We start from the raw sequence: 23,962 nt of genomic DNA, 5'->3' as shown, positions 1-23,962 counted from the left end.
TTCTGACAAATACGTAAATATACCTGAGCAACTAATAATGGTGTGTCTAATTAAAGCTGTCAGAGCTCTCTCTTACTGAAGAAATAGAATTTGTTTACAATAATGTGAGGTGATGTATCTGGAAGAACACATTTCACATTTCAAATTAACAATTTTACTGAATGGATTTAATGAATCTTCACTTACTTGGTACGTGGCTTTTATATTGACACATTAATCTGACCTTTAACTCATTTGTTTGGAGTCACTTTTGTTAAAATATGTTACATCATCTTTTTTATAATTTTTCAAGTCAACAATTAACAGTAACTGTAACAAAACTGTAAAGTGGTTTAGTGAGTGATATTAGTAATTGTGTTATAGTTAATTTAATTTGATTTCTTTTAGAGCAGCAAGTGACTGATTAAACTAATATGCACAGAAGACTGTAAAGTAATATCTAAAAAGGATTCTAATTTTTTTCAGGTGGGAAAGAATAATTTGGAAAGGTGGGACCTCTCTTTGGCTCTTTGGAGTAGAAGAGGAAAGGAATGTTCTTTTCCCTTCTTTGTTTTTTATCATCAGTTCTCATTGCTCACCTCTGTTAATATTAAAAATAAGGCTATTAAAATAAGGCTGTTAATAAAAAAATAATGCTATTGCTAAAGTTTTAATCTGGAACTTCCCGTTACATTATCACAAGATATAAATGATAAACATCCAAAAGTCACACAGAAGATGTTTTCATATTTCATGTGTATTTCTCTTTCTGCAATCCAATTTCAAAAGATTTGACTTATCAGCAGGTAACAAGATTCAGTGTTGTAACATTTACTGTTGTATTTGCTTATTGACACAAAGTACAACAGTATTACCTGGTGATCATGTCTCTAACTATCAAATTTTTTCTAAAGCATCCAGTTTTATTAATTCCAGATGCTAACAGATGCAGAAGTTTAATACAAACAGAGGTATATTAGCTACAGTATTTTGGTTTTAAGATCTAGCTGTGGTCAAATACTGCTTATATTTTAACTCCTAGAACAGGTGTTTTTCCTAGAATAGTTGCTTTTAATATAAATTGTAACAGAAAAGAAGAAAAACATAGTTCCATATTACGTTGCTAATCCTCGATAATTTAACTAAAATTTGGATTTTTTTTCTTCAGAAACTGAAAAAGTGACAGTTGTTACTGCTGCTGCCACCACCACCAGTGCTGTAGTAAAGCAGGAATCTCCACAGACAGCTGTTCCTGTAGGCAACATGCAGGAGAAAATCAACCCAGCTGACCCATCAAAAGTAGCTCAGCAGGATGCTGTGACATCAGAACAACTGGCAAAAATACAGGAGACTGTTGCAATAGAAGGATGTACTGATGAGGAGAACATGGACAGTGAAGGAGAGGGCATGTACAGAGAACGTGATGAATTTGTAGTGAAGATTGAAGATATAGAGACACTAAAGGTAATCTGAATATTTGCTGGGGGTGAAACACAGGACAAAACACCTGCATATGAGTTTAGCCTCAAGAAACTACCAGAAGAGGAAAGGCTGCAGATTAGTTTTCTCTTTCTATTCTAATATTCCCTGATTGCTGCCAAAATGCCTTAAAGGTGTCTTTCTAGTGAAGATTACAAACATGTTTTGAATGTACATGACCCATTTTATGCTACATACATAATAAAGTAAATCTGTGTGCTGGTAACCTCTGTAAGAACTTGGAATTACCTGTTTTAATATTAAAAGGCATAAATTTTTCAGAGGCAGTTGACTACATTTTTTTGAAAAACAAAGGAGTAGACTTTCAAGTGTAACTTTGCAAAAGAACTTGAATGGAGTTGGCTTCTGGTTTTTTGTAAGAAGTTCTGCTTTGTATTTCAACAAGAAATTATTTGCATAAGCAACCAGTACAACTCTTCACATGAGTTTATGTGAATTTCCTTGTTGTCTTGGATTTTTTTGGTTTGGTTTGGTTTTGTTGCTTCACCATTTTAATTCTTCTGCACGTTAACCTTTCCTTTTGTGGCTGTCATAACCAGCAATATTCTTACTGTTTGAGAATTTCTAGTATTTTTGATTACTTGTCTCTGTGCTCATCCTCTCAAGCTGCAGTTTTAAATTAATTAATGCAGCTTTGTCACATAAGACAGGTGTTATCAGTTTGAAATATCCCCTGAATTGTCACATATAAAATGGATTAATGTATGTTACGAGATATTTTGAATTTTAACTTTGTTAGTTCAAGAGTCACGAAAAATTAATCAGTGTTTGACTACATTTTCCAAAAGGTTTATTTGAGTGAGTAATTTGTTTGTAGGATCTATAGAAAATTCTCATTCAAGCTGATAATTGCAAACGTGCCTTGATGCAAACAGGACTTAATAACTATGGTGTTGGAATTTTAAATTACTTATTTACATTTAATTCTTGGGTAGCTTCCTTAAAAAATATGATGTACAAACAGATTTCTGGAAGAAAAGTAAGCACTGTTTTTAGCAAACAATTTTATGTTCTTCCAGGTTGCTTTGCAGACAGGAAAAGAGCCTCCAGCTATCTGGAAAGTACAGAAGGCTTTATTGCAAAAGTTTGTTCCTGAAGTGCGTGACGGACACAGAGAGTTTGCTGCTACTAACAGTGTGAGTCTTCAAAATTCCTTGGGAAGCCTCATGGGAGCTGCTTTCCTTAATGCAAGTCTAGGAAACTAAATATGATTCTGGCATACATTCTTAGCAATCATCCTAGAGGGAGGAAAAAACCCCTCCAACCCAAACTCTGTGTAAATACATCCATGGGCTGATTTTTTGCTTTCCGGGGTGGGGTCTTTGGGATCGTTTCAGCTGCATAAAGGACCAAGTTTTCCTGACCAGAATAAAGTCAGTGGAGGAGAGAGGCTTGTGTAACAACTGCTTTCTGCAGTAGGAGTGATACAGAGAGGATACAATTTTAACAGGCAGATAATGCTTTTGGGGTAACTCAAGTGGAGAATGAAATAAAGGCAGGAAAAGATGCCCAGAGTACCTCCCCTTACCTTATTGTCTTTGGTTTTAATTATTATTTGGAAATCTGATGGAGAATTTTGCTTAAATTATAAATGCTGTAGAGTGTCTTGCCATTGTATTTAAACATGGGGGGTTTAAACTGATTTTTTTTTTCTTTAGCATTGAAATTTTTGCTTGTTAAAACTGACAAATTTTGCTTAACAGAAACACTTGTGATTTGATTTGTTTGTTTGTTTTGTTTTTTTCTTTTAGTATCTTGGGTACTTTGGGGATGCAAAGACAAAATACAAACGAGTGTATGTGAAGTTTGTTGAAAATGCAAACAAAAAGGAATATGTCAGAGTATGCTCAAAAAAACCACGAATCAAGCCTGTCCAGTCAGCAAGGTATTTTATTTCAATTTGTTTTCCAATTTGCCATATTGTTTTCATATTAAGAACACACCTACTTAAATAAACAGGAGTTATAACTTGGAAGTATATTAATTGTGCTTTAATAGGGAAACTGAGAACTGTCTGGTTTGCTTTAAGAAATTAAATACAAATTACTGCTTATCTTCCCTACTCTATTCTGTTCCATAATCAGTTATTTTGAAGGTGTTAGGGTTCTACATGTTATTTCCATGTTATTTGCTCTACAAGCCTGCTAGTGTAATGATTTTAATTTTCTGTTTATTGTTTTCTCATGTCCTGTGGACTTTGCTAGTTTAGGTAGTTTTCCCAGTATACTGGAAGTACCATGCTTTCTTCAGAATCCTGGAAAGTAAATTTAAAAACATTTAAAAATATTCATGACAGTGCTTTTCATTCAGGAAAATACTAGAGTTTTAAGTGTAGTTTGTTCTCAAAGAAAGCAGTGCCACCAGATAATCAATTTTATGAAATAATCCTGCTCTACTAAAAACAGCTAGGATTTGGATGCTCCTTCTTTTTTTTTTTGGGCTATGGAAGACTGTTCCAGTAGCTTCTCCTAGTGCTCTGAAGCAACCTCCTCTTTTATCAAATCACGATTGTGATGAGCTTGTTACGCTTGTACTGATTTCTCAACACTGCTTTTGGCCTTTCTTTCTGTTTATATACTGCATGTTGTATTTCTGGAGAAATCAGTCAGATCCCACCTCTGTCTGTGTTTCACTGAGCTCCATGAAGTGAGGTCTTTCAGCTTCCTCCTTTGGGGCAGACTTTCCGTTCCTCTCATCCTTCTACTGTCTGTTGTCTCCACCCGTTTTGATTTGAAATCTCCATTTATGTCAGATGTCTAGAATTATTCTCAGTGTTCCAGAAGATTCTGACAATGTTTCTGCTGTACAAATCACTGCTTTCCCATCTTGACAAAACTCTTCTCCAGTACTTCTCAGGATTGTGTTCCCTGCTACGCTCTCAAAGCTGTATTGTGTTATTAGTCTTGAAGTAGAGAACTTTTTATTTCTGGTATTAAAATTCCTGTTTTGAGAGGTGGGAAGAGAAAGGGGTTGTCTGGTTAAGTATTATTTCAAAAATATAGTAGTATATAAAGGGTGTACAGCCTAATACCCAGTTACAGTGAAATAAGTGTATATAATAAGTGGGGAGTATATTCTGATTAAAATAAGATTATAGCTATTTTATTACTGCCAAAACTTGTGTGGTCATTATATTCATAAACATTTTATTCATAATACTGCAGGACTATTCACTGCAAACCTAGTAATAGCAACATCAAACCCCCTGATCCACCAACACCAAAACCAACAGCAGCAAAAGTCTCTTCTGTGAAACCCAAAGCTAAGCAGCCAAAGGTAAAGGCTGAACCACCACCAAAGAAAAGGAAAAAGTGGAAAGAAGAATTTTCATCTTCCCAGTCTGATTCTTCACCTGAGGCCCAGAGTGAAGAAGATGGTGAGTGAGATACCATTGCTGGCACCTAGGCTCGTTTGAACTGAACTGAGAAGAGTATTATAAAATTATGTTGTTTGATCTTGCACATCTTTCTGCACAAGCCTCAGAAAGAAAACAAAAAATCTGACAATGCTGTGTAAAACGAGCTTCTTCAAACTTTTCAGTTGCTGTTGGTGTATAAGCAAATGTGTACAATTGAAGTGATTCAAATGTAGTTTAACTCCATAAATACATATTTTTCCACTTGCTGTCTGTGAGGAGTACAACTGTAGAAGGAGAAGGCAATTTCATTTTTGAATACATCTTAAGAATGAGATTCCTCATTAGTTTTCCATTGCAACTGAATGTCACATCTAAAGTAACATTCCTGTAATGTTTGCTTGCATGCAGATGTGGGCAGAATTTGGATGCTGCTGTTTTTTCAGAACCCAAGGAGAAAAAGCAGTTGACTTTTTGGCTGCTGCATTGCTTGTCTGAATGCCAGCTGTTCAAATGTAGCCTGCTGAGCAGATTTGCTATTATGACATCCGTAGAACATTGAGATTCAATGTTTGCAGGAATTCTCCAGAAGAGAAAGGGATTTCTGGAGCTGACAGTGTTGATAGGGGTTATCTGTGGTAGCAGATTTACCGTGCATTTTGTAGGGTTCTTTTTGTTTATTTCCATTGTTTGTTTATTTATTATTTTTATTTCATGTTTGAAGCAAAGCTGTGTATTGCTCATACTTAATTCTTGCTGCATTTCTAAAGCATCCTGGTGACTTTTAAACTTAGATAAACTATCACTGATGTGCTGGCACACTTCCTCTGTGAGGACAGCACCTTTCAAATATTTTTCAAGTGAACTTGTCCAAGGAGCACTGTCCATTTTTAAGACCTCAAGTGACCTGGTGATAAAGGTCATCCCCGAGGAAATTTAACAGCCTTGCTGGCTGAATCACTGCAAAACCCTGGTGTCAGACATGGAGCCTATAAAAAGCTGCAGAATGCTTACCAGTACTGATGGCTACTCTGTGTGCATGTTAAAATTGCTGTCTATGAAAAAATAAAAGCTTCTTTAGAGTAAACATGAGTATGCCAACATTGCTTCACTCATAATCTTGTTTCACTTTTTTTTTTTTTACTTCTGTGTGAGTTTAAAAATTAGCTGTGATTGAATTCAGTGGTATGCAGGCTCCTAAGTGACATTAGTACTCAGAAATTCTTTTTCCTATTGGATGACTTCAAATTTTGCAATTTTGGGAGGTACTTGCCTTGATGTGAAAATTAGGGCATTTCACTTGACTGAAGTTATTAATTATCCTGTTTCTCTGAACTTTCATCTACAACAATAGAAAAATGTTTAAATTCCTTAAATATATAATCTAAATGCTGAGAGTTAAAAAAATTGAACCATTTGTACCATATTTGATTGACTGCACTGAATTTTAATCTCTTGGGGTACCAGTAGGGGTCACTTGTGTTTTAAGAGAAACCTTCAGTTTTGAAAAGCACAAGTATTTTTAGGATATTGAAGGAAAAAAAAATAATTCTATCCTGTTTACTTTTCAGAGGTTGTACCTCCAGCTCCACTTGTTACTCGCTTTTTGAATACAAGAGCTATGAAAGAGACTTTCAAGAGCTACATGGAGTTGCTTGTTAGCATTGCCTTGGATCCAGACACAATGCAAGCCCTGGAAAAGAGCAATGGTACAGTATGTTTAACATTTGTGTGTCCTTACTAGATTTTAAAGTTATTAATCAATAAAGCAAGTGTTCTTTTAAAAAAACCTCACAAACCTAACAAAATTTGAGTTACATAACCTCATCTGAAGAATCTACATATACTGTGAGTGTGTATATATATATATATATATTTTTGCATTACCTCTTTGAACAATCTAAGTAACTTGGAAATATTGTTTTATCTTCTTTGCTGCATTAGAATTTTGTTGTGAATTTCAGAATTGAGCTATTTGTTCCTATAGTTACTGTGCTTCAAACCTTAGCAAACATTCATGGAAAATTACAGTTTCAAACATGCTTGTCTTCTTATGAAGAAATAGGCAAATAACTATATGTAGATACGATTCCTTCTACTATTAAAAATTCTGCTTTTTAAACTCTGAAATCTTGAAAGAAAATTATATTAATGCACACTTTTTCTTTGAAGACAAAATATTTGGATTTGTTTATCCTAGTAGACTCCAGGGTACAAGTCAAAACTCCTATTTCTCAAAATTTAGTAAAACACTTACATTCATAGATAAAAGTTCCAATAGAGAAATTGTTTCACGTATTATTTAGTTGCAAGCTGTTGGTTTGTACTACATTCTGTTTGCCTGTGTTTAAAAAAAAAATCTTTTCTATCCTCTCCTCTCCTGCCTCTCTTGATTTGAGTGTGCAACAGTGAACACTTCCCTTAAGATTTCAGACCCATGCATTATGTCAGTAGTCCCACTAAAATCAAAGTAATTGACTTTATAGATAAAAGGCTCCATATTGAGCTGTAAATTTTCATTCCTGGCCACATATCTATGTTCAGCTGTGTATTGTGCAATTCACAGTGGTATATCAGATAACTTTTATCAGCAAGCACTTCTCTCAATTTTTTTTTTGTTGTTATAAATGCCAGCAGGATCATTTCTTGTAAAGTGGAATAACAAATGTCAAAACCATATACTAGTCTTCATAAAACTGCCAGCTGTGTTGCACAGAAGAGGATTATCTAGGAATTGGTGTAAAATTGTCTCTAATATTTATGCTCTGTGTTGCTCTATCTTAATTTTTCCTTGCAGCAAAGGAGGAAGAGAAGAGAAGGAGCAGGATTGCAGTCAGCAATTAAATTTCATACTATCTACACCAGCTTAGTGGGCTAATCAAAAAACAAAAATAATTTTCTCTCATGTTTGAAATTAGATTATGTGCCAATTGCTTTATTTATTACTTTCCACTTTGTATATTAATGGGTCAAAATAGAGAATGCATATGAATCTCATTATTGTGTGTCTCTTAATAATCAGCTGCTGTGGGTTTTTAATGTGTCTTTTAGATGAGCTACTTTTGCCTCACATGAGAAAAATTGATGGGATGCTGAATGACAATAGGAAAAGGCTGCTTTCCAAATTGCGCTTGGATCATGCTTTCAAGGTATTCTCTTTCAGATTCCAGGCTTTTAAAAGTGGTGTTTTAAGTAAATCACTGAATTCATACCATGCGGGCACAGCTTAAAACCCATTTGTAACAGAAGTGAATATGGATTTGAAAGAGATGCTATAAATTTAGTGCTTTTTTATGTGGCATTTGGAGAACATTTTGGGATGGAGGAGTTTATACTGCAAAGGTAAAGTTCTAGTTTTACTCCCCTTGCTTTCCAGTTCGTTCTCAGGCATTTTTTCCTTTAAGCTGTTCAAGTTTGCCAAAAGAAAATCTATTTCCTATCCTTCTAGAACTTTTGGTTAAGCGATTGTGTTGCCTAAAAATAAACTTTTACATGAAATAGCTATGCTGTGGAGCAGATGTCTGAACCTCTTTGAAATAGAGAACATGATCAGAGGAGTATAAAACCAGGACAGAGGGATGCAAGAACAACTCATTTGTGTGCTCTTTCATGTATCTTCAGCATGGAAGGTTGAGAAAAGTGTGGATAACAAGCCCATATTACAGCAGCTTTGACGTGGTAATAAAAAAACAGGTCTGGATGTGGACAGGGAAGAGAGAAGCCGTACCATCTCAGTAGAGAGAAGGTAAACAGGAGGATAATCACTGTGCTTCCTACTGTTCCCACTCGCCCTCCAAGCAACAGTGCAGAGCCTGCAAGTGCAGCAAGGTTATTTTCACTCATGGAGTCACGTAGGTTAGAAAAGATAATTCCAGCTGTTAAGCCAGCACTTCCAAGTCCACCACAGAACCCCATCCCAAAGTGCCACATGTGCTGCAGATGTCATCTTTCAGAGACCTCCAGGGGTGGTGACTTCACCACTTCCCTGGGCAGCCTGTTCCAGTACTTCACAACCCTTCTTGTGCAGAAATCTTTTGTAATATCCACTCTAAATCTCCCCTAGCACACCATGAGGCCATTTCCTCTTGTTCTACTGCTTGGGAATAAAGCAACCTTTTGTCAGTGTCTGTAATCAGCCTGATGATTCGTTCTTGTAACAGTTTTGAGGCCAACAACAGTAAAGCAGGCCTGACTATAAACACCCATCACCAAACTTGCTCTTTGCCTCTCTTTTCCTGTCCCCTTACGCCACAGTACAGAGACACTTGGAGAATTTTTGCAGTTCTTTGTACTGCTGTGATCTTACTTTTGAGAACTAGGTGAGGAGGGAGAGATAATAACAGGCTTGAAAGTTCTGCTCTTTTCCATCATGAAACCTTTTTCCCCATCCCATTTCTAGTAAATTTTGTGGGACAGAAGGTGGCCTTGATTCAGGGAGGAGACCACCATCAACCAGTGAAACAGCTGTAATTCACATGCTTCTTGAACTTTTTAAATGTTAGTTATGCTGTTTTCCCAACAGCTGAACAATTTGTACCTCCTTGAACAGAATTTCTTGTGGCTTCTTCAATTTCAAATGCACTGAGTCTTGGAGGGGTAGCATGTGTTAACCCTCCATTTTTGTTTTTCTGTTGTGGTAAGAATTTTGTGCTAATAATTATTAATATAGATACCTCTTTTTGGCCTGTCTGTTCTGAGATGATAGACCAGTTAAGGGAAGATTCAAATTTGTAGAATTTCAGTTACATTCACAGAACACAAAAAGTGAGAGGTAGTCACACTTGATTTTTTTTCCCAGTTTAAGAGGAAAAAGCTGCTATAATTCTCTGTAATACCAACGTATAATTCCAGCTGCTGATTAAGTTGGAGTTCATACTGAATACAATAGCTCTGCTGTGTGTTCACTTAGAGGCAGATTATGTATCATATCTCTAAAGTTAACTTAAGACTGTATTCCATCATATCATCTGCAAGACATTAATGGAATTCATGGATGTAAGGAAGGAATCTGTTTGTGATGTCATCTGCAAGATAGAAAACCTTTTATGTTTTTCTTCTGATGTGACAGTGCCAACTTGTGCCATCCTTGGGTCAATGTCTTGGACAAAAATGAAATGCCTACTTGTCATCATAAGTGCATGTGTTGGTTAGGAAAATGTGTTTGGTGCTCTTAAAGATACAGGAGGTTTCTGTTCCATCTTCAATGAAATAACTAGTTCAGATATAAGAGCTGAATGAGGCACTGAAGAAAGCAGTAAGTTAAAAGTATCATTTGTCATTCACTGGTATCATTTGGTTTGAATGATTTTACTGTTCTGCATTGATAGGCATGGGTGAATTTAATACTGTTTTCCACTGGATACAGTTAGCACTGCAATACAAACCAAAGCAAACACCAAAGTTAGCAGTCAGTGTTTGGTAGTTTTGCCTGTAACATTTTTTATAGTTCTAACATTGCATTCTTTGGTAACAGTTGTTAGAAACAAAATTATAAAATATTATTGTTGCTTTAGTTGAAGCTCAGTAATTGAAGCATCTCAGCTTCATTTGAAAATAATTATGTGTCTCATGCTCCCAAAGATGCAGAAATCACTAGTATGTACTTCTTAATTCCAGTTCACATTTGTCTGGTGTAGGTAAGTGGTGTGGCCATGGGACTGTTCTTAGGTTCTTAGAATTCTTAGGAATTCTCCAGAGGAGGCCAGAAGTGGCCAGAGCCCTTTGACACTCCAAATCAGCATTGAGGAAAGCTGTTATAATGGATAGCAAAACTAAATGATTCCAACCTAAGCTGTTCCACTTTGGAAGTATTGCAAGGAAGACTGGATAGGGGCAGATTGTCTGTCAAGGTTACTGCTACCACTGTGCAGGAGATTTAATAGCTCTTTACTGAGAGGTTTGTTTAATAAAGTAAAAATGGCTGATATAGATAAAGAGCTAATAAATAATAGGCTGGGGAGGTTGTTGTAGTCAGGTACTGTTTTTTAAAAGAAAATATAAAAATTGGGTCAACTTCATATTTTAACCCAATAATCCCAGTAAGGTCCTTAAGCTGCAGCATTGATTCATTTTTTCCATATGTGTATTTTTCTGCCTCATACTGGAGTGTAATACGAAGATGCATGTTTATTTAATGTGAAACATTTTTTTCAGGGCTAGATTATGTAGCAGAGCAGCTACTATTTCAAAGCAGCTGCTGACATAATGCTGTATTTGTTCAACAAAATTGTACTCAAATTTACTCATGCAAATAATGTAGAATTGAAGCAAACAGAAATGCAGTTCACTCTCAGGAGTTAAAATGTCTTAAACTTGTACTTTTTTGAACCAGCTTTCTACTTCACTGTGCCTAAGCTTTTCTATCTTACAGATCTGATAAGATGCAATTAGTTTGTAAGTTGCAAAATCTAGGACAAAACCTATGAAGGTATTTAGGCATCTAATCCCTGCCTGCCTGACTATGCAGGAAGCACTTAGAGAACTTCAAATAACTTACCCTTAGAGATTCTTGGGTAGAAATGGAATGGAAAGCAGTTTAGAAGTTAAAAATTGCCCTGTGAAGCCTTTTTTTCCTCTCTCTTCGTAGAGATAGAATCATAGATGTTAATCTGACATACAGTGAAAGGATCTGCTGATCTTGAAAAATTACAGTAGTCAAGAACAGGTGGTCATGATTTCCTAACCAGATTTGGTTGTATGATATGATGAAGATGCTTTATCAGGTCTTTGTGGAAGAGTATTTTTTTGCCTGATAGGCTGCACTCTAATATTTTCAAAGAAAAACAGCCAATTTATCATCTTGATTTTTTTTCATAATCCTGTATCTTTATACTCTCTGTTAAAGAACGCTTTGGAAAACTTCCCTGAACTGACAGTGGTCACTCGGGATTCCAAGACAAAGTGTGGAGGGACGTCTGTGTCTAAGATCAAAATGAATGGTAAAGCTTACAACAAGAAAACACTGAGGGCTTCTAAATCAACCACTAAATCAGCACAGGTGAGTGTTCACAGGGATTGTTGCTGCCAGCATCTGACTTGTGCTGTGGTAACCATGTTTATATAAAACACTGCTTCATGTATTAGCTGGTTTGGTTGGTTTATCAAAATATCAAATCTTTTGAGAGAGGTGTTTTTAACAAGGGAATGTTAAATAACAACATCTAAAGGAGTACATTACATCATTATTCTATGTGAAACATAGTTTGTCAGCTTCCTGGGCTGTTGCTGGAGCAGCAACAATTTGCCTTCACCATTGCTGCTGTAGATCATAGTAATAAAAGTTTCTTGCACTTGCTGAAGTGATCTAGAAGCACTTGCTTCTAGATCAAAAATGTAATAAATTTAGATTTAATGAATTTAATAAAATTTATATTTAACTTTAATAAAATAAATTTCTATTTATCATAATAAATTTAAATTTAATACAATTTAAATAAATTTAATAAAAATAATTAAGAAAATTAATAAAAATAGTGTTAATACTGTAAAATCTGAGATCAGATAACACTTCTTTAAAATTGAGTTCTATCTTGTACTGTTCCTCATTTTCAACAGCAGAATGAAGCTGTTTTAAAAAAAAATTAAAAACAACATGGAAAAAATTTGAGAAGCACATATTGTTTTTTTCCATAGAATTCCTGGGGAACTGTTTCTAACTAGATTTGCCTTGCTTGGCCTCATCTCTCTGCAGTAAATAGTGGCTTGACAAATGACTTGTACATATAGCTCACACTCATATTTCTTGCCAAATTAACCTAATTTTTGGGTAAGTATAAATCAGCCTTCTCAAGGACCAAGTCTGTGTCTTTTGCAATGTCTTGGAGTACTTCTTGAGAAAGGGGTGTTGTACCCATTTGGGGCTTGCAGTGCATTCAGGATGACTGAAAGCATTCTCACACCTGGTTTTGATAATAAAACAACATGGGAAGTGGAACTGGGAGATAATTATGATATAATGGGAATTACAGTTTGCCAGATATGTCACAATAATGGTTTGAATGAAGCACTCCATTTCTGAATTGTTGAAAAAAATGGTTTACAGAAGAAAATGTCTGTCATGTCTCTTGGTAAATAACATGAATTTTCCTAAAATAATTGTTCTTTTTGCAGGAGTTTACAGTAGATCCAGAAAAAATACAGTTGTATTCTTTGTATCACTCACTCCATCATTACAAATACCACATATATCTAACATGTAAAGAAGAGGTAAGTATTATTCTCATTTTTTGCATTCCTTGAGGGAATTTATTGAGGGAATTGAGTCCCACTTGAGAGATTGTTCTCTCATTCTTGGTAAATGAGTATGGATTGAGGCCTCCTATTTTAATTAATTCTTTATGGCAAACACAGGCTACACTGACCACATGGGTTGCCCCTAATGGGAACTGCTGCTCAGAACATTCAGATGTGAAGCTTGCAAGGTTTGTGGGATTCCCTGAAGTGTTCTTCACTGTTACCCAAAATAAACAAAACAAATGTTATCAGTGGATTTAACTCCTTGGATCTAAAAGGTGTTTTTTTGCCTTAGAATGCCACGCCTTTATTTCTTCTGCAAATCCTTGGTGGAAATATTTCAGGTAGCAGAAATACAAGAGTTGAGCTCCGGCTTAGTTATTAAGAAATGCATTTTAGGGATCATTACCCTTATTTTTAAAACTTAAATGTTTTCTGGCAGACAAGGTTCATATTTAACTGCAGACTTTTATAAAAATGAAAATTCTCCAATTCTGGCAGCCTAACGTGTGTGTGTGTGCATCTCTTTCTCCCCCTCCTTCTCTTTTTTAAATAGATTTCTTCTGTTCAGAAGACGAGTGCAGATCTAGGCCAGGAAGAGATTGTGCAGCTGTGCATGAAAAACATAAAATGGGTGGAGGATCTTTTTGAAAAGTTTGGTGAACTTTTGAATCGTGTCCAGCAGAAATGCTCATAACAAAAATGTATCCCAAATCCCACATTTTTCTACGGCACTAACCTGATGGAACAGAAAGCTCAGAGAGAGGCTCTGATTTCTTTTACAATGCCAGACTGCATTCTTGTTCGTAGCCATTTTTATTTCTCTTTATGGAACTTTGTGCCTTGGCTCGTGCTAAGGAAAAGTGATGCTGCCAAGGAAATCAGTCCTTTGGAGATGGAACTAAACATAAACCTAACCACATTTTTAACCTGAAGAGTTCTTTTCTATTTTGTAAACTATTGGATAACTTAGTTTTATTTTCAGAAATGTTTTTGACAAGCGATAAAAGCATGCACTACATATACTTTTTTCTTTTTTATTGCTCAACAGATAACAACACTTAAAATACTACAGATTTTTCCATCCCTGACTAAGTGAGAGAAAAGTCAGCGTTGGGGCGAACTAATTTTTACATGTCTGGCCACCAAATTTAGAGTTTTGTACATTTTGAGAACAGAGCCGGAGTGACATCAGTTTCTGCATATGTATATTGCCATCATAAAATCCAGAAATTTCATTATGCTTTATGGACTCCTTTTACTATTGTCATGCTCGGGAGACCGAACATGGAGTTGGTGCAATCCTATGACTGCTTTTGTGTCAAATTATATTGTAATGAAAGACAATGACCTTAACTATTTTCCCTGTTTTGAAGAAAAAAATATTTTCCTTTATACTGTGTTGTTTTTTTTTTTCTTTTGGAAAAAAAAAAATCAATTGTACATTTTATCTCACTAATAGTTGTATTTTTCACAGAGGAAATATTGTGGTTAAAATTGTTACATGTATCTTTGTAATACACTTTCCATTGTTTTCAGTAAATCCTATTCATTTATATGTTGATTTTATATTGTAAACTATGTATCTCGAGGTAACCCTTTTGTTTATACAGGTTTGCTTCAGTGTTAACCAGAATAATGCATAATGCATACTAGACTAGTTTTGCTTTAAGTGTAGTTGTGTTAGACACTGCAATTATTTTCTGGTATGTGAAAATAAATTTCTTACTAAACTAGCACTTGATTAACTGAGAGTTTAAATGAAGAGCTACTACACTTTATCTTGGTCAACAAAGATTGTTGATTGAAAAATAGACTATATGCAGTGTTAAACACAGCTTACATAATTGTTTGTAGAACTGGCAGTTGCAGAGCTGTTCTCTTTTCTGTGCCTTTCGAGTCTTCAGACATCTTTGTAGCTTTTCTCCTCCTCCAGGTTGTTAACACTTAGTAGTGCCACTAGTCACACTCAGACAATGAATGTAATGGGCTCTAATCAGGAGAACATTTTCTTTAAATTTGCCAATAGAATGCCTTACTGAGTCATTCAGAATAGAGATGTACTCTACTGGCGTCCTAAAAAAAAAAGTCACGTTGGTCTTTTTTGCAGATAATGTCGAAAAAAAAACTTCATTCCTTTATCCTTTTACTGCCACTTAGTGCCTTAATTTCAGCCAAGAGAGCAGGGTTCACTATTCATTGGCCAAATGAAATAATGTTCATTGCCATGTGACCTTTCCCCCATGTTTTGATCCTATTTAGTTGTTAAATATTCATTAGACCGTAGAACTATAAAGAGTTTAATGAATAGATGTGAAAATGAAATTATTTGATCTTGAGTAAGCAGATAGAGGCTTGAATATTAAAGTATGTACAGAATTTTAGCTGATTAGATTTAGAACCTTGTAGGATGTTTACCATATTTCCAAAGCTTTTCATCCTTAAAAAGCAATAATTCTCCTTTACAATTTGTGTGCAGACTACGAAGAACAGAAATGGGCATGTGCCCTTGCCTTTCTTAAAGCCTCTTCCTCGTGGTTTTGCTTTAAAAAGGGAGGTCACTGTCGTGTTAATGACACATTGTGCTACTGCTCTGTCTGCAATTATCAAGGAGAGCGAGGTGGGTTTGGGGTTAGGCAGAATGTGCAGATTGTTAGAGCAATCATGGAGCTAATTAATTCCCACATTGAAAAGAAGGGTAGCCGTGGGGGCAAGGAATTTCTATAGTTTCAGTCCTGCTGGGTCTGGTAGAGTTTATAGGGTGAAAGCAAACACAGCAGAGTTACCAGCCTTGGCAGCAATCAGATAAGATGGTTTTGATGTAAATGTGCACACTGGAGGTGCAGTAGAAACGTGCCTGGCACACTCTTCAATCACTAGTGGGCATTCCCAAATTTACTCAGTGCATTCTCTTGCTGGGATAGATTCATGACAGGGGATTACTTACCCAGGCAGAGATCTGTAGTCACACCTTGGAAATTCCTAGTCTGTGGTTTTAAAAATCATTAGGATACAGACTGAGGGAACAAATGGAATGGGCTCCTTGATGATGTAATGAAGAGCTGGTCAGACTTTGTCTCTCTCACACCCCTTCCTAATGAAGCAGAGAGTTGAGAGAGTTCTCAGTGCTTTCTAGAAGATTGCCACTACTGTGTACTTTGGATTTTTCAAATCTAGAAGTAGCTTTAGAAAGCTGCTTTCAGTCCTTAGAAGCTGAAACAAAAACAAACAAACAAACAAAAAAAAAACAACAAAAAAAAGAGAGGCTTTTGGAGTAGCTTATCCCTATTTAAAAAGGAAGTAATTTTACCAACAACCATTAAAAATAAAAGGGGGGGGGGGGGGGGCCAGGATGCTCTGCACTGCCATAGAAAGTGACCTGGCTTATTTTTGGCTGTTTTGTTCCCAAGGCCAGCTAAACAAGCACTGTGCCTGTAGAAGACAGGAAAAAATTGTCTTGAATAAAAGTAACTGCCCCAGACTATTAAAGATTAATATAATGGAACTTCCATCTTTGTCTCGGGGTGTAAAAATGGTGGCTGGATTGTTAATTTACCAAATTAGAATAAGTAAAAGCATGGAACTCTTGAGTGTGTTGAAGGGTCATAAATCAAAGCAAAGCTTTGTTAGTAGGATTGAAGAGGTTTTTTTATACTGAAGCAAACTTAATGAAAAAAGTCAATGTACAAATTACTTTTTTTGCACAAATACTTTGTTTTGTTGCATTTTAGATAATGAAGTCTGCACCCACACCTCATTTTTTTCCCCTTGGAGTAACAGTGAGGTCTTCATCCCTTAATATGACAGTAGAAATTGAGCACTGATTTGACTGCAAGAGAAGATGCACTGGGAAGGAACAAAGCCCTCCTTAGACTATGAATTAGCAAAACAAGAATGAAACAAATTGCATAATCTGTTATTTGGCTTTTAATTCCACTATTCTTTCCTTTAGCATGTCATCTCAATTTACACTGGGTTTGGTTTTATTCAAACACAGCATTTCTCTTAAAGGCAGGTTTGCTTTGAGATGCTACTCCCAAAGTTTTGCTAGCAAAAAATCAGAGACAAAATTGGATTGAGAAATGGTTTCTGAAAACAGCTAAGGACTTTAGGGTCTTTGAGGTTCTGTGGCATGTATTGTATTCATATATTGTCCAAATGAAATACTACTTTTTCAAAAAAAAAAGTCAGATCTTACAGGCTGTCTTCCAAGTAAATGATTTCCATAGGAAATATATTTTAAATATTATTTAAATATTTACTACTATTTAAAACAATTTTAAAGCAGAAAAGCTAATACTATGGTCACAAAATGTCAGTGTGTCATCAACCATTTCTTATTTTGTTGCCAGCACTTGACATTTGGTCTCTCTTACCTTATTATGAGCCTGTGCATTTCACAGTGCACATGCTGCCATATTTTATTATTTAAGCTAATATTAACATGTCATTGGTAATAAATGCATGTTTTTCTGCATATCTGTTCTACATATGGCAAAAATGGAGCTAGGGCTAATTAAGAGACACTATGCATTCTTAGTCCAGATTTTCAGGTGGTCCACAATGCAATGTATGGAAATGTGAAAAAGGACAGTTTTGTACCATTCATGATGTTATTAACTAAACCCATTAAAGTGAAAACACTTTTTAAACAAAAACCTTATAATGCTTAGTCATTTGTTATTAAAATATTAAGCCTCGAAAAGTTAAAATTGTTGGAAATAAATTGGCAATTTGGACTTTATTTCCTGCTTGAAACATGAAGAAATACAGTTCTAGGGTTTGGGGGGCGATGTTTCCATTATGTTGCCTGAGTTGAGGATGTCTGGTTGATCTGGATTTTTTAGTTCTGGGTTCTAAATGTTCTGAATTAATTTGTACAATACAGCTGCCAGATCTTAAACTGCTGTGGTAAGTGAGGAGCCAGACTGTTGACTAAGAGAGAAATCTGCTGCTGTGATTTACCTGAATTTTAGTATTTTCATTTGTTCTGTTTCTTGCAAGATTAGAATGTCATCTCTGTGTACCTTAGGGGAAGAAATGGTGCTCCCACAGAGTTTTGGTATTTTTTGCCCCCCAGCTAAAATGAATTACCCTGGATATTCTTACACTGTTTTTCCCTCAGAGGGCTGAACCCCCCATGCTGTGGATATTGTCCATAAAATCCACAGCAGGCCTTCTATGAGCAACTTATTTGCAGAAAAAAGAGACTGTGGAGGCTGGAATATTTTCTTTTTAATGGCCCTCTGTTTAAGCTTCTTCCCAAACCAAGGGAATATGAAATATAATATAAATATAAAATTAATAAAAATATAAAAATTGATGCTTTGTATTTAAAATATAATTTATATATACATATATATATATAATAAGTCATTTTCCCATGAAATTGTTTTCTCCAAAAAACACTTTGGAAAGCAGGTAGGCAGAGAATGTCCTGTTGCAGTTCTGAAGATTTCAATGCTGCGTTTCAGATACAACTTATAATTTCTGAAGGTTTGTGGTTTTTTTTAATAAAGAAAAAGCAAGGCAAAAAGCTGAATGCACACAGCTTTTTAAAAGGAAAGCAGCTCCTACTATAAGCAGTTTTGTGGGTAAGTATCTTAGGCAATCAAAATCAACTTTCTCTGCATTAGCCTTTTCCATAGATAACCTAACAAATCTTTGTTTCATTTCCAGAAACAGAATTAGAGAAAACCATCTTAAAATTCTTTCCATTTGATCTCTTACAAGAATACACTAAGTACAGAGAACAAGCTGTTTATAAAAGAGAAAAAATAAATGCTGAGTGAGTGAAAACAACAAACAAATTTCAGGGCTGTACCATCTCATTTGTCCTGAGTGTGTCTTAGGTTTTTGCTTTAAAAATTCCACTGGGCATTTTCTTTTTTTTTGTATGTGTTTAATTTTGGTTGGTTTTTGTGGGGATTTTTTTTTTTTTTTTTATCTATCTGATGCTCAAAGGGTAGAAGGAAGCAGCAGTAACAGCAGAGCCCATGAGCAGGACTGAAGGAGCAGCTAAGGTCCTTCATTTTAGTTTTTAGTTCAATTTATGAATAAATGAAGTCCTTTATTCTACACGTGACATTTGAAATCATAAACTTTATAATTGGGAATACATGTTGTAGCCTTCTCAGACTTCCAGAACATGTGATAGCAAGACCTTTTAAGTAAAATTATGTTGGTTTGCATCACCCTTTCCTTTCTAACCGTGGTGGCTGCTAGTGTGATTTGTCTGTGCATAACTTATGTATCTGATATTTTTGCTGTGGCAACAGAAGGTAAGTGATATGATAATTGAATAAAAGCTGGAGCATCAATGTTTTATTATGTTGTTAGGTCAAATGGGCAATTTGTTCAAAGCTCTGGGAGAATGAGGATTTAGAGCTCTTCCCCAGGTGAAGCAGCTTGGGTGGCTTCTGAAACCTCCCAGATTCTTGCTGTTGGTCAGAATGCAGAAATTCCTGTCCCTACAGCTTTCCTAACAAACTGCAGTAAAGGAACACTTACTTGTTTCAGTGCAGCATCCAGCAACTTTGTTTGGAGGTGGTTTGAACACAATCAATGGACTTTGCACTGAAGGGAGCTGAAGAGAGTGCTCACGTGTTCTGGGAGAAGCCAAGAGTTGCAATTCCAGCTGCCTTAAATAAACCCCAGAAACCAGGTAACAAGAAGTGCTTGGCCAGGGACTGTCACTTTCTTTTTGATGTGAACTGTGTAAGTTCCCTTTGAGTTTAGTGGGGTAATAAAATTCTGCAGGACATTTTCCTATCCTCAACCATGGGCCTGTCAAAATATGGCATAATTGAGTTAGGTGGGCCCAGCACATTGTACAGTCATATAAAATATAAATTATAGATTCCTGCTTTTAGCATACATAAACAATAAGCCTGATTCTCTGCCTTGGAGCATAAAGAAAATTAAAAACTAAGAAAATTTAAACAAATGGTCAAAGTCAGTGTGGGAAGAGGAGCACGGAACTTGTCCCACAGAGAAGTTACCACCTCACCATGCTTCAGGTGGGCATCACTGCTCCTTCAGGCTCTCCACAGCTATGGATTGATGAGAGCTGCTCCCCTAATTCTTTCTGAGCTCACCTAAAGCCCCTTTCAGTAGTGACAAGGTCAGTGTTTGCTTTTATGGTGCAAAATAGCGGCGTTACCATTGGAAATGGCACCTTCCAGAGTGACTTCTGCCACCTGAATTATTCCAAATGTGTGATTGCACTCTGCTCATTGTGGCTGAGCAGGTTTCTGGTGTGCAGAGAACACTGAGCCCTCACTGTTCTGAGAGGAGTCTTAATCCAGACAGCAGTGCCAGGGCCCCTGTGCCAGGACTCTTTAGACCTGGTGGAGTCAGGCTCTGGTTACGGCGTGTAATCGTGCTTGAAGTCCCAGGAAACCTCCACTAGAGGGAAAAGCTGGAAAATCCACATGAGACAAAATCCTTTTATCTTTATGAAGCCTGAGAAATGGGGGCTTGAGACACCACGAGTTGTGTTTGTGGTGAGATTGCTCCACTCCCACTTGTCGTGGGCCACTTTGAGGGATGATGTCTCCTCATCCTCATCCTGCATCCAGAAGCTTCTGTCCTGAGAGCTTGTTTATTGTTCCAGGCTCTTCAGAAATGCCAGGCTGGAATCCTTACACATTTCACTTCACCTTAAAATTCCAGAGCTGCCCTCCAGGAGTAAACCATGCCCTTCCCAGGCCAGGTGCACTCTGCAGCAGCCTCTTCTCTCCATGGTGGAGCAGGTGCTGTGGCTTCCACGGTGCCAGGTGGCATCACTGTATCCCACAGAATCCTCCTTTTTAGTTCAAATGTAGATGGGAAATGGGACTAAGTGTGAATAACCTGCTCTGCATGCTCAGGGAGAGTGTCTGTCCTCTCCAGCCCGTGGAGCTCAGCCCCGAGCAATCCTCACGCTGAGCTACAGATGGCAGAACCTGTTGGGCAGTACCAGGAGAGATTCCCTGTGGCAGCTCTGGAATCTGCCTTCAGAGCCTCCAGCTTGTCAAAGCCCTCTGCAAGCTGATACTGTGTGAATAGCTGTCCATGCTCTTAAATCTGACCAGAAAAGAGTGTTTTCCGATTTTTATAGTTCCATTTCATCACTGAAAACCTTTTGCGCTGGCCTTTGTGTCTTCAGGCATTCAAGCAGAGCAGATTTGATAATGCCACGGTAATTGTGGCAATTTCTGTAAGAGAAGCTGTTGATTTTCCCTTCCATGAGGATCTCTGTGCAACAGAGAACTGTATGCTGAACTTTAATTTGTCTCGACATTTGTGAATGGAATGGAGCAACATTTTAAGGGTTACTCTTTATAATGTTCTCCTTTCATCAACTTCACCACTGTAGTGAATACAGGCATTGTTGATATTTAAGTGGGGAAAAAACACAAGTGTCACTGTTCTAAATAACTGGAATATTTTTCTGAATTTTTATGGTAATTATTAATTGCTGTGCTTTTTCTGAAACAGGCATAAAGATTGGGTTCAACAGATTCTGATGATAATGGTGAAAAAATTTATGTATTTATACATTTAAGCTGTGTTGATATACACTTAATCTTTAAAGCTTTATTGTTATGGGAAGACATTTGAAATCTAAAGAATAAAGTTTGGTAGAGAAAAGAGCCTTCTGACATGTTTCAGATGTAAGAGAGGCATTTGAAATGCGGAGTTCTATGTTAACCATTTGAAAAAGTCTGCTCTAAATTCGTTGGTAAGTAAGAAATTGGATGGTATTGTTCTGTAAAAATCCCTCTTTACTACCTAGTCAATTTTCAGTGACAAGTATCAATGTTGGCATTAAAAATTTGAATAATAATTGGAACAGTGAATAATTCTGGGTTTTAGAACAGCTTATGCTCCAGCTTTGGTGTCCTTCCAGTTTTTTTAAAACTTAAAAAATTAAAACTTCTTCCTGTGTTTTTTTCAAGAACACATTTCCCAGTCACTGAAGCAAGCATTGATTTGTTGTAGATAAAACAGCAGCACCCCACCTTTTCTATTAATATACTTTCATCTCTTTTGGACAACACAGCCTCCAACTTTTGTCTTTTTGAGACTGATCATGAAATACTTAATCACACACTCATGTTTTTTACTTTGTAAGGTCTTATTGTGGTTGTAGAATTTAAATACTGTTTCTGCTTTATTCTTCTAATTAAACCCTACGGGTCTTACATGAGACTCAGAATTTCTTGAAAACTGAAGATTTTAAGTTCTTCAAAACATAACCACTCTTTTGATCTTTTTGTAGCTGGTAGGAGAATTTCTGGATGACCTGGAAATAAATGAAAATAGATTTTTATTTCGCTGTTCCTTGCTATTAAAGTTCTTTATAACAGTTGCAAAGAATCTGACATGACTGTACAAGCTAGGACTTTTGTTAAAAAATACATTGGTCTCTTTATTTAATGAATAAATTATGTTAATTTTGTCTTTGTAATCGTCATTCTCTGGTGCATCCTGTGTTCAGCTTTATGGAGGTTAATTAGGGGACCATGGTGTGGAAGGGAAAAACAGATACAGCAAGTTGTACTTTTATCCTGAGATCTTTCTACCATGGTCTGAGGAATTCCCCCAGCCAAGACCAGTGAGGTTGCACTATTTAAAGTGACTATATAAAAGTATAAACAAATTATTATATTGTCAATGATTATGTATATATTGACAATTAAATAAAAGTCTAGCTGTGCTTTAGGAAAGCATTTTATAATTCTGTTATTTTAAGAAATACCAAAGACAGCATTTCTCAGATATTATTTGATCACAGCTGTCTAACCAGCCAGTATCTGTTGTCTGCCCCTGTCCAAACTGGGGTGTCAGGGCTGTGGTCACTGGCAGAAAACACGAAGGCAAAGGCAGAAATCCAGGCCAGGCTGCTGATTCCCTGGTGATAAAACACGAGAAAAAAAAACCTTACAAACTTCAGTTACAAACAGTGCACTGACTGTGGTTTGCTCTGATCCCTGCAAGCAGTGTTTGACATCTCCTCCTCCAATGTAAGGTGCAATGTTCAGATTGAACTTGAAAATGTTTGTGGCTTTAAATTCTCTCAAGATTAGGTGAACAGCTGCAGGATGATTGACAGCATCACTTTATTTCAACTGTGCAAAAATATATATTCAGAAATACATTCAGCTGTGCAAAAATAAACAATTGTTTAAAATGAAAACTAATTTCAGTGTTTACTGATTTGCAGTTATATTTTGGCAATGTATCAAAACTCCTAGCATCAAACTGCCAGGAAAGGGAAATAATAAAATTATAATAATAAATATGAATATTATAACATAATATTTATATAATATTTAATATATTATTATAATATAATAAATATATAATAAATATATAATTAATTATAGACTAACATATTAAATTTTATAATAATATGGTAATATATAAATATATATCATATAAGTATATAATAAATATATATTTTAAATATATTGCTATAAATGTATAATAAATTTATATAATATTATTTATATTACATTACATTACATTACATTACATTATATTATATTATATTATATTAAACAGTTCATCATGGAAATCCCCACTGACCTATGCATTACATGTTATTTTATTGGGTTCTTATTGGCACCTGTGAATGAAAACTACTTTTTTTTAAACATCTTCCTTTCTTTCCCCAACAAATAAATCTCTGTTAGTCACTTCCTTTGGTTCAGGAAACAAGATGAACTTTCATTTTGGTAGGCTGGCATTTTGCTGCAGCTTGAATGGTTTCCTTTCTCTGTGCCCGGGGACTTAAGACTTCCTTATCTGAAAAACTTCACAAAAACTTCTACTTTTAGAACTCCCTTTATCAACTACTTTCAATATTTTCCAATATTTTTATTTCAGGCAATGAAACACGAAGAAATG

The 23,962-nt window shown here is 35.9% G+C and overlaps 1 protein-coding gene across 4 annotated transcripts in view; it reads left to right on the top strand.

Annotated features, from left to right (window-relative positions):
- QSER1 (glutamine and serine rich 1) overlaps nt 1–17,724 on the top strand; it is a 44,503-nt gene extending 26,779 nt beyond the window's left edge. For 3 of the 4 annotated variants that reach the window (XM_014259015.2, XM_014259013.2, XM_005530258.3), the window contains exons 5-13: nt 1,148–1,443; nt 2,499–2,615; nt 3,231–3,364; nt 4,644–4,855; nt 6,406–6,543; nt 7,886–7,983; nt 11,679–11,831; nt 12,944–13,039; nt 13,623–17,724. In XM_014259015.2, the coding sequence (XP_014114490.2) occupies nt 1,148–1,443; nt 2,499–2,615; nt 3,231–3,364; nt 4,644–4,855; nt 6,406–6,543; nt 7,886–7,983; nt 11,679–11,831; nt 12,944–13,039; nt 13,623–13,763 (1,385 nt within the window). In that variant the 3' untranslated portion in view covers nt 13,764–17,724. Of the gene's footprint in view, nt 1–1,147; nt 1,444–2,498; nt 2,616–3,230; nt 3,365–4,643; nt 4,856–6,405; nt 6,544–7,885; nt 7,984–11,678; nt 11,832–12,943; nt 13,040–13,183; nt 13,255–13,622 lie in introns of all 4 variants that reach the window. The other variant, XM_014259014.2, reaches the window with a different exon arrangement.
- The last annotated feature ends 6,238 nt before the right edge of the window (nt 17,725–23,962 follow it).

Source organism: Pseudopodoces humilis, chromosome 7, assembly GCF_049639895.1.
Source record: "Pseudopodoces humilis isolate 2021_Gansu_Grassland_sample_001 chromosome 7, ASM4963989v1, whole genome shotgun sequence".
NCBI lineage: Eukaryota > Metazoa > Chordata > Aves > Passeriformes > Paridae > Pseudopodoces > Pseudopodoces humilis.
The sequence above is the reverse complement of the archived record's forward strand: the minus strand, read 5'-3'. Positions and strand labels throughout refer to the sequence as shown.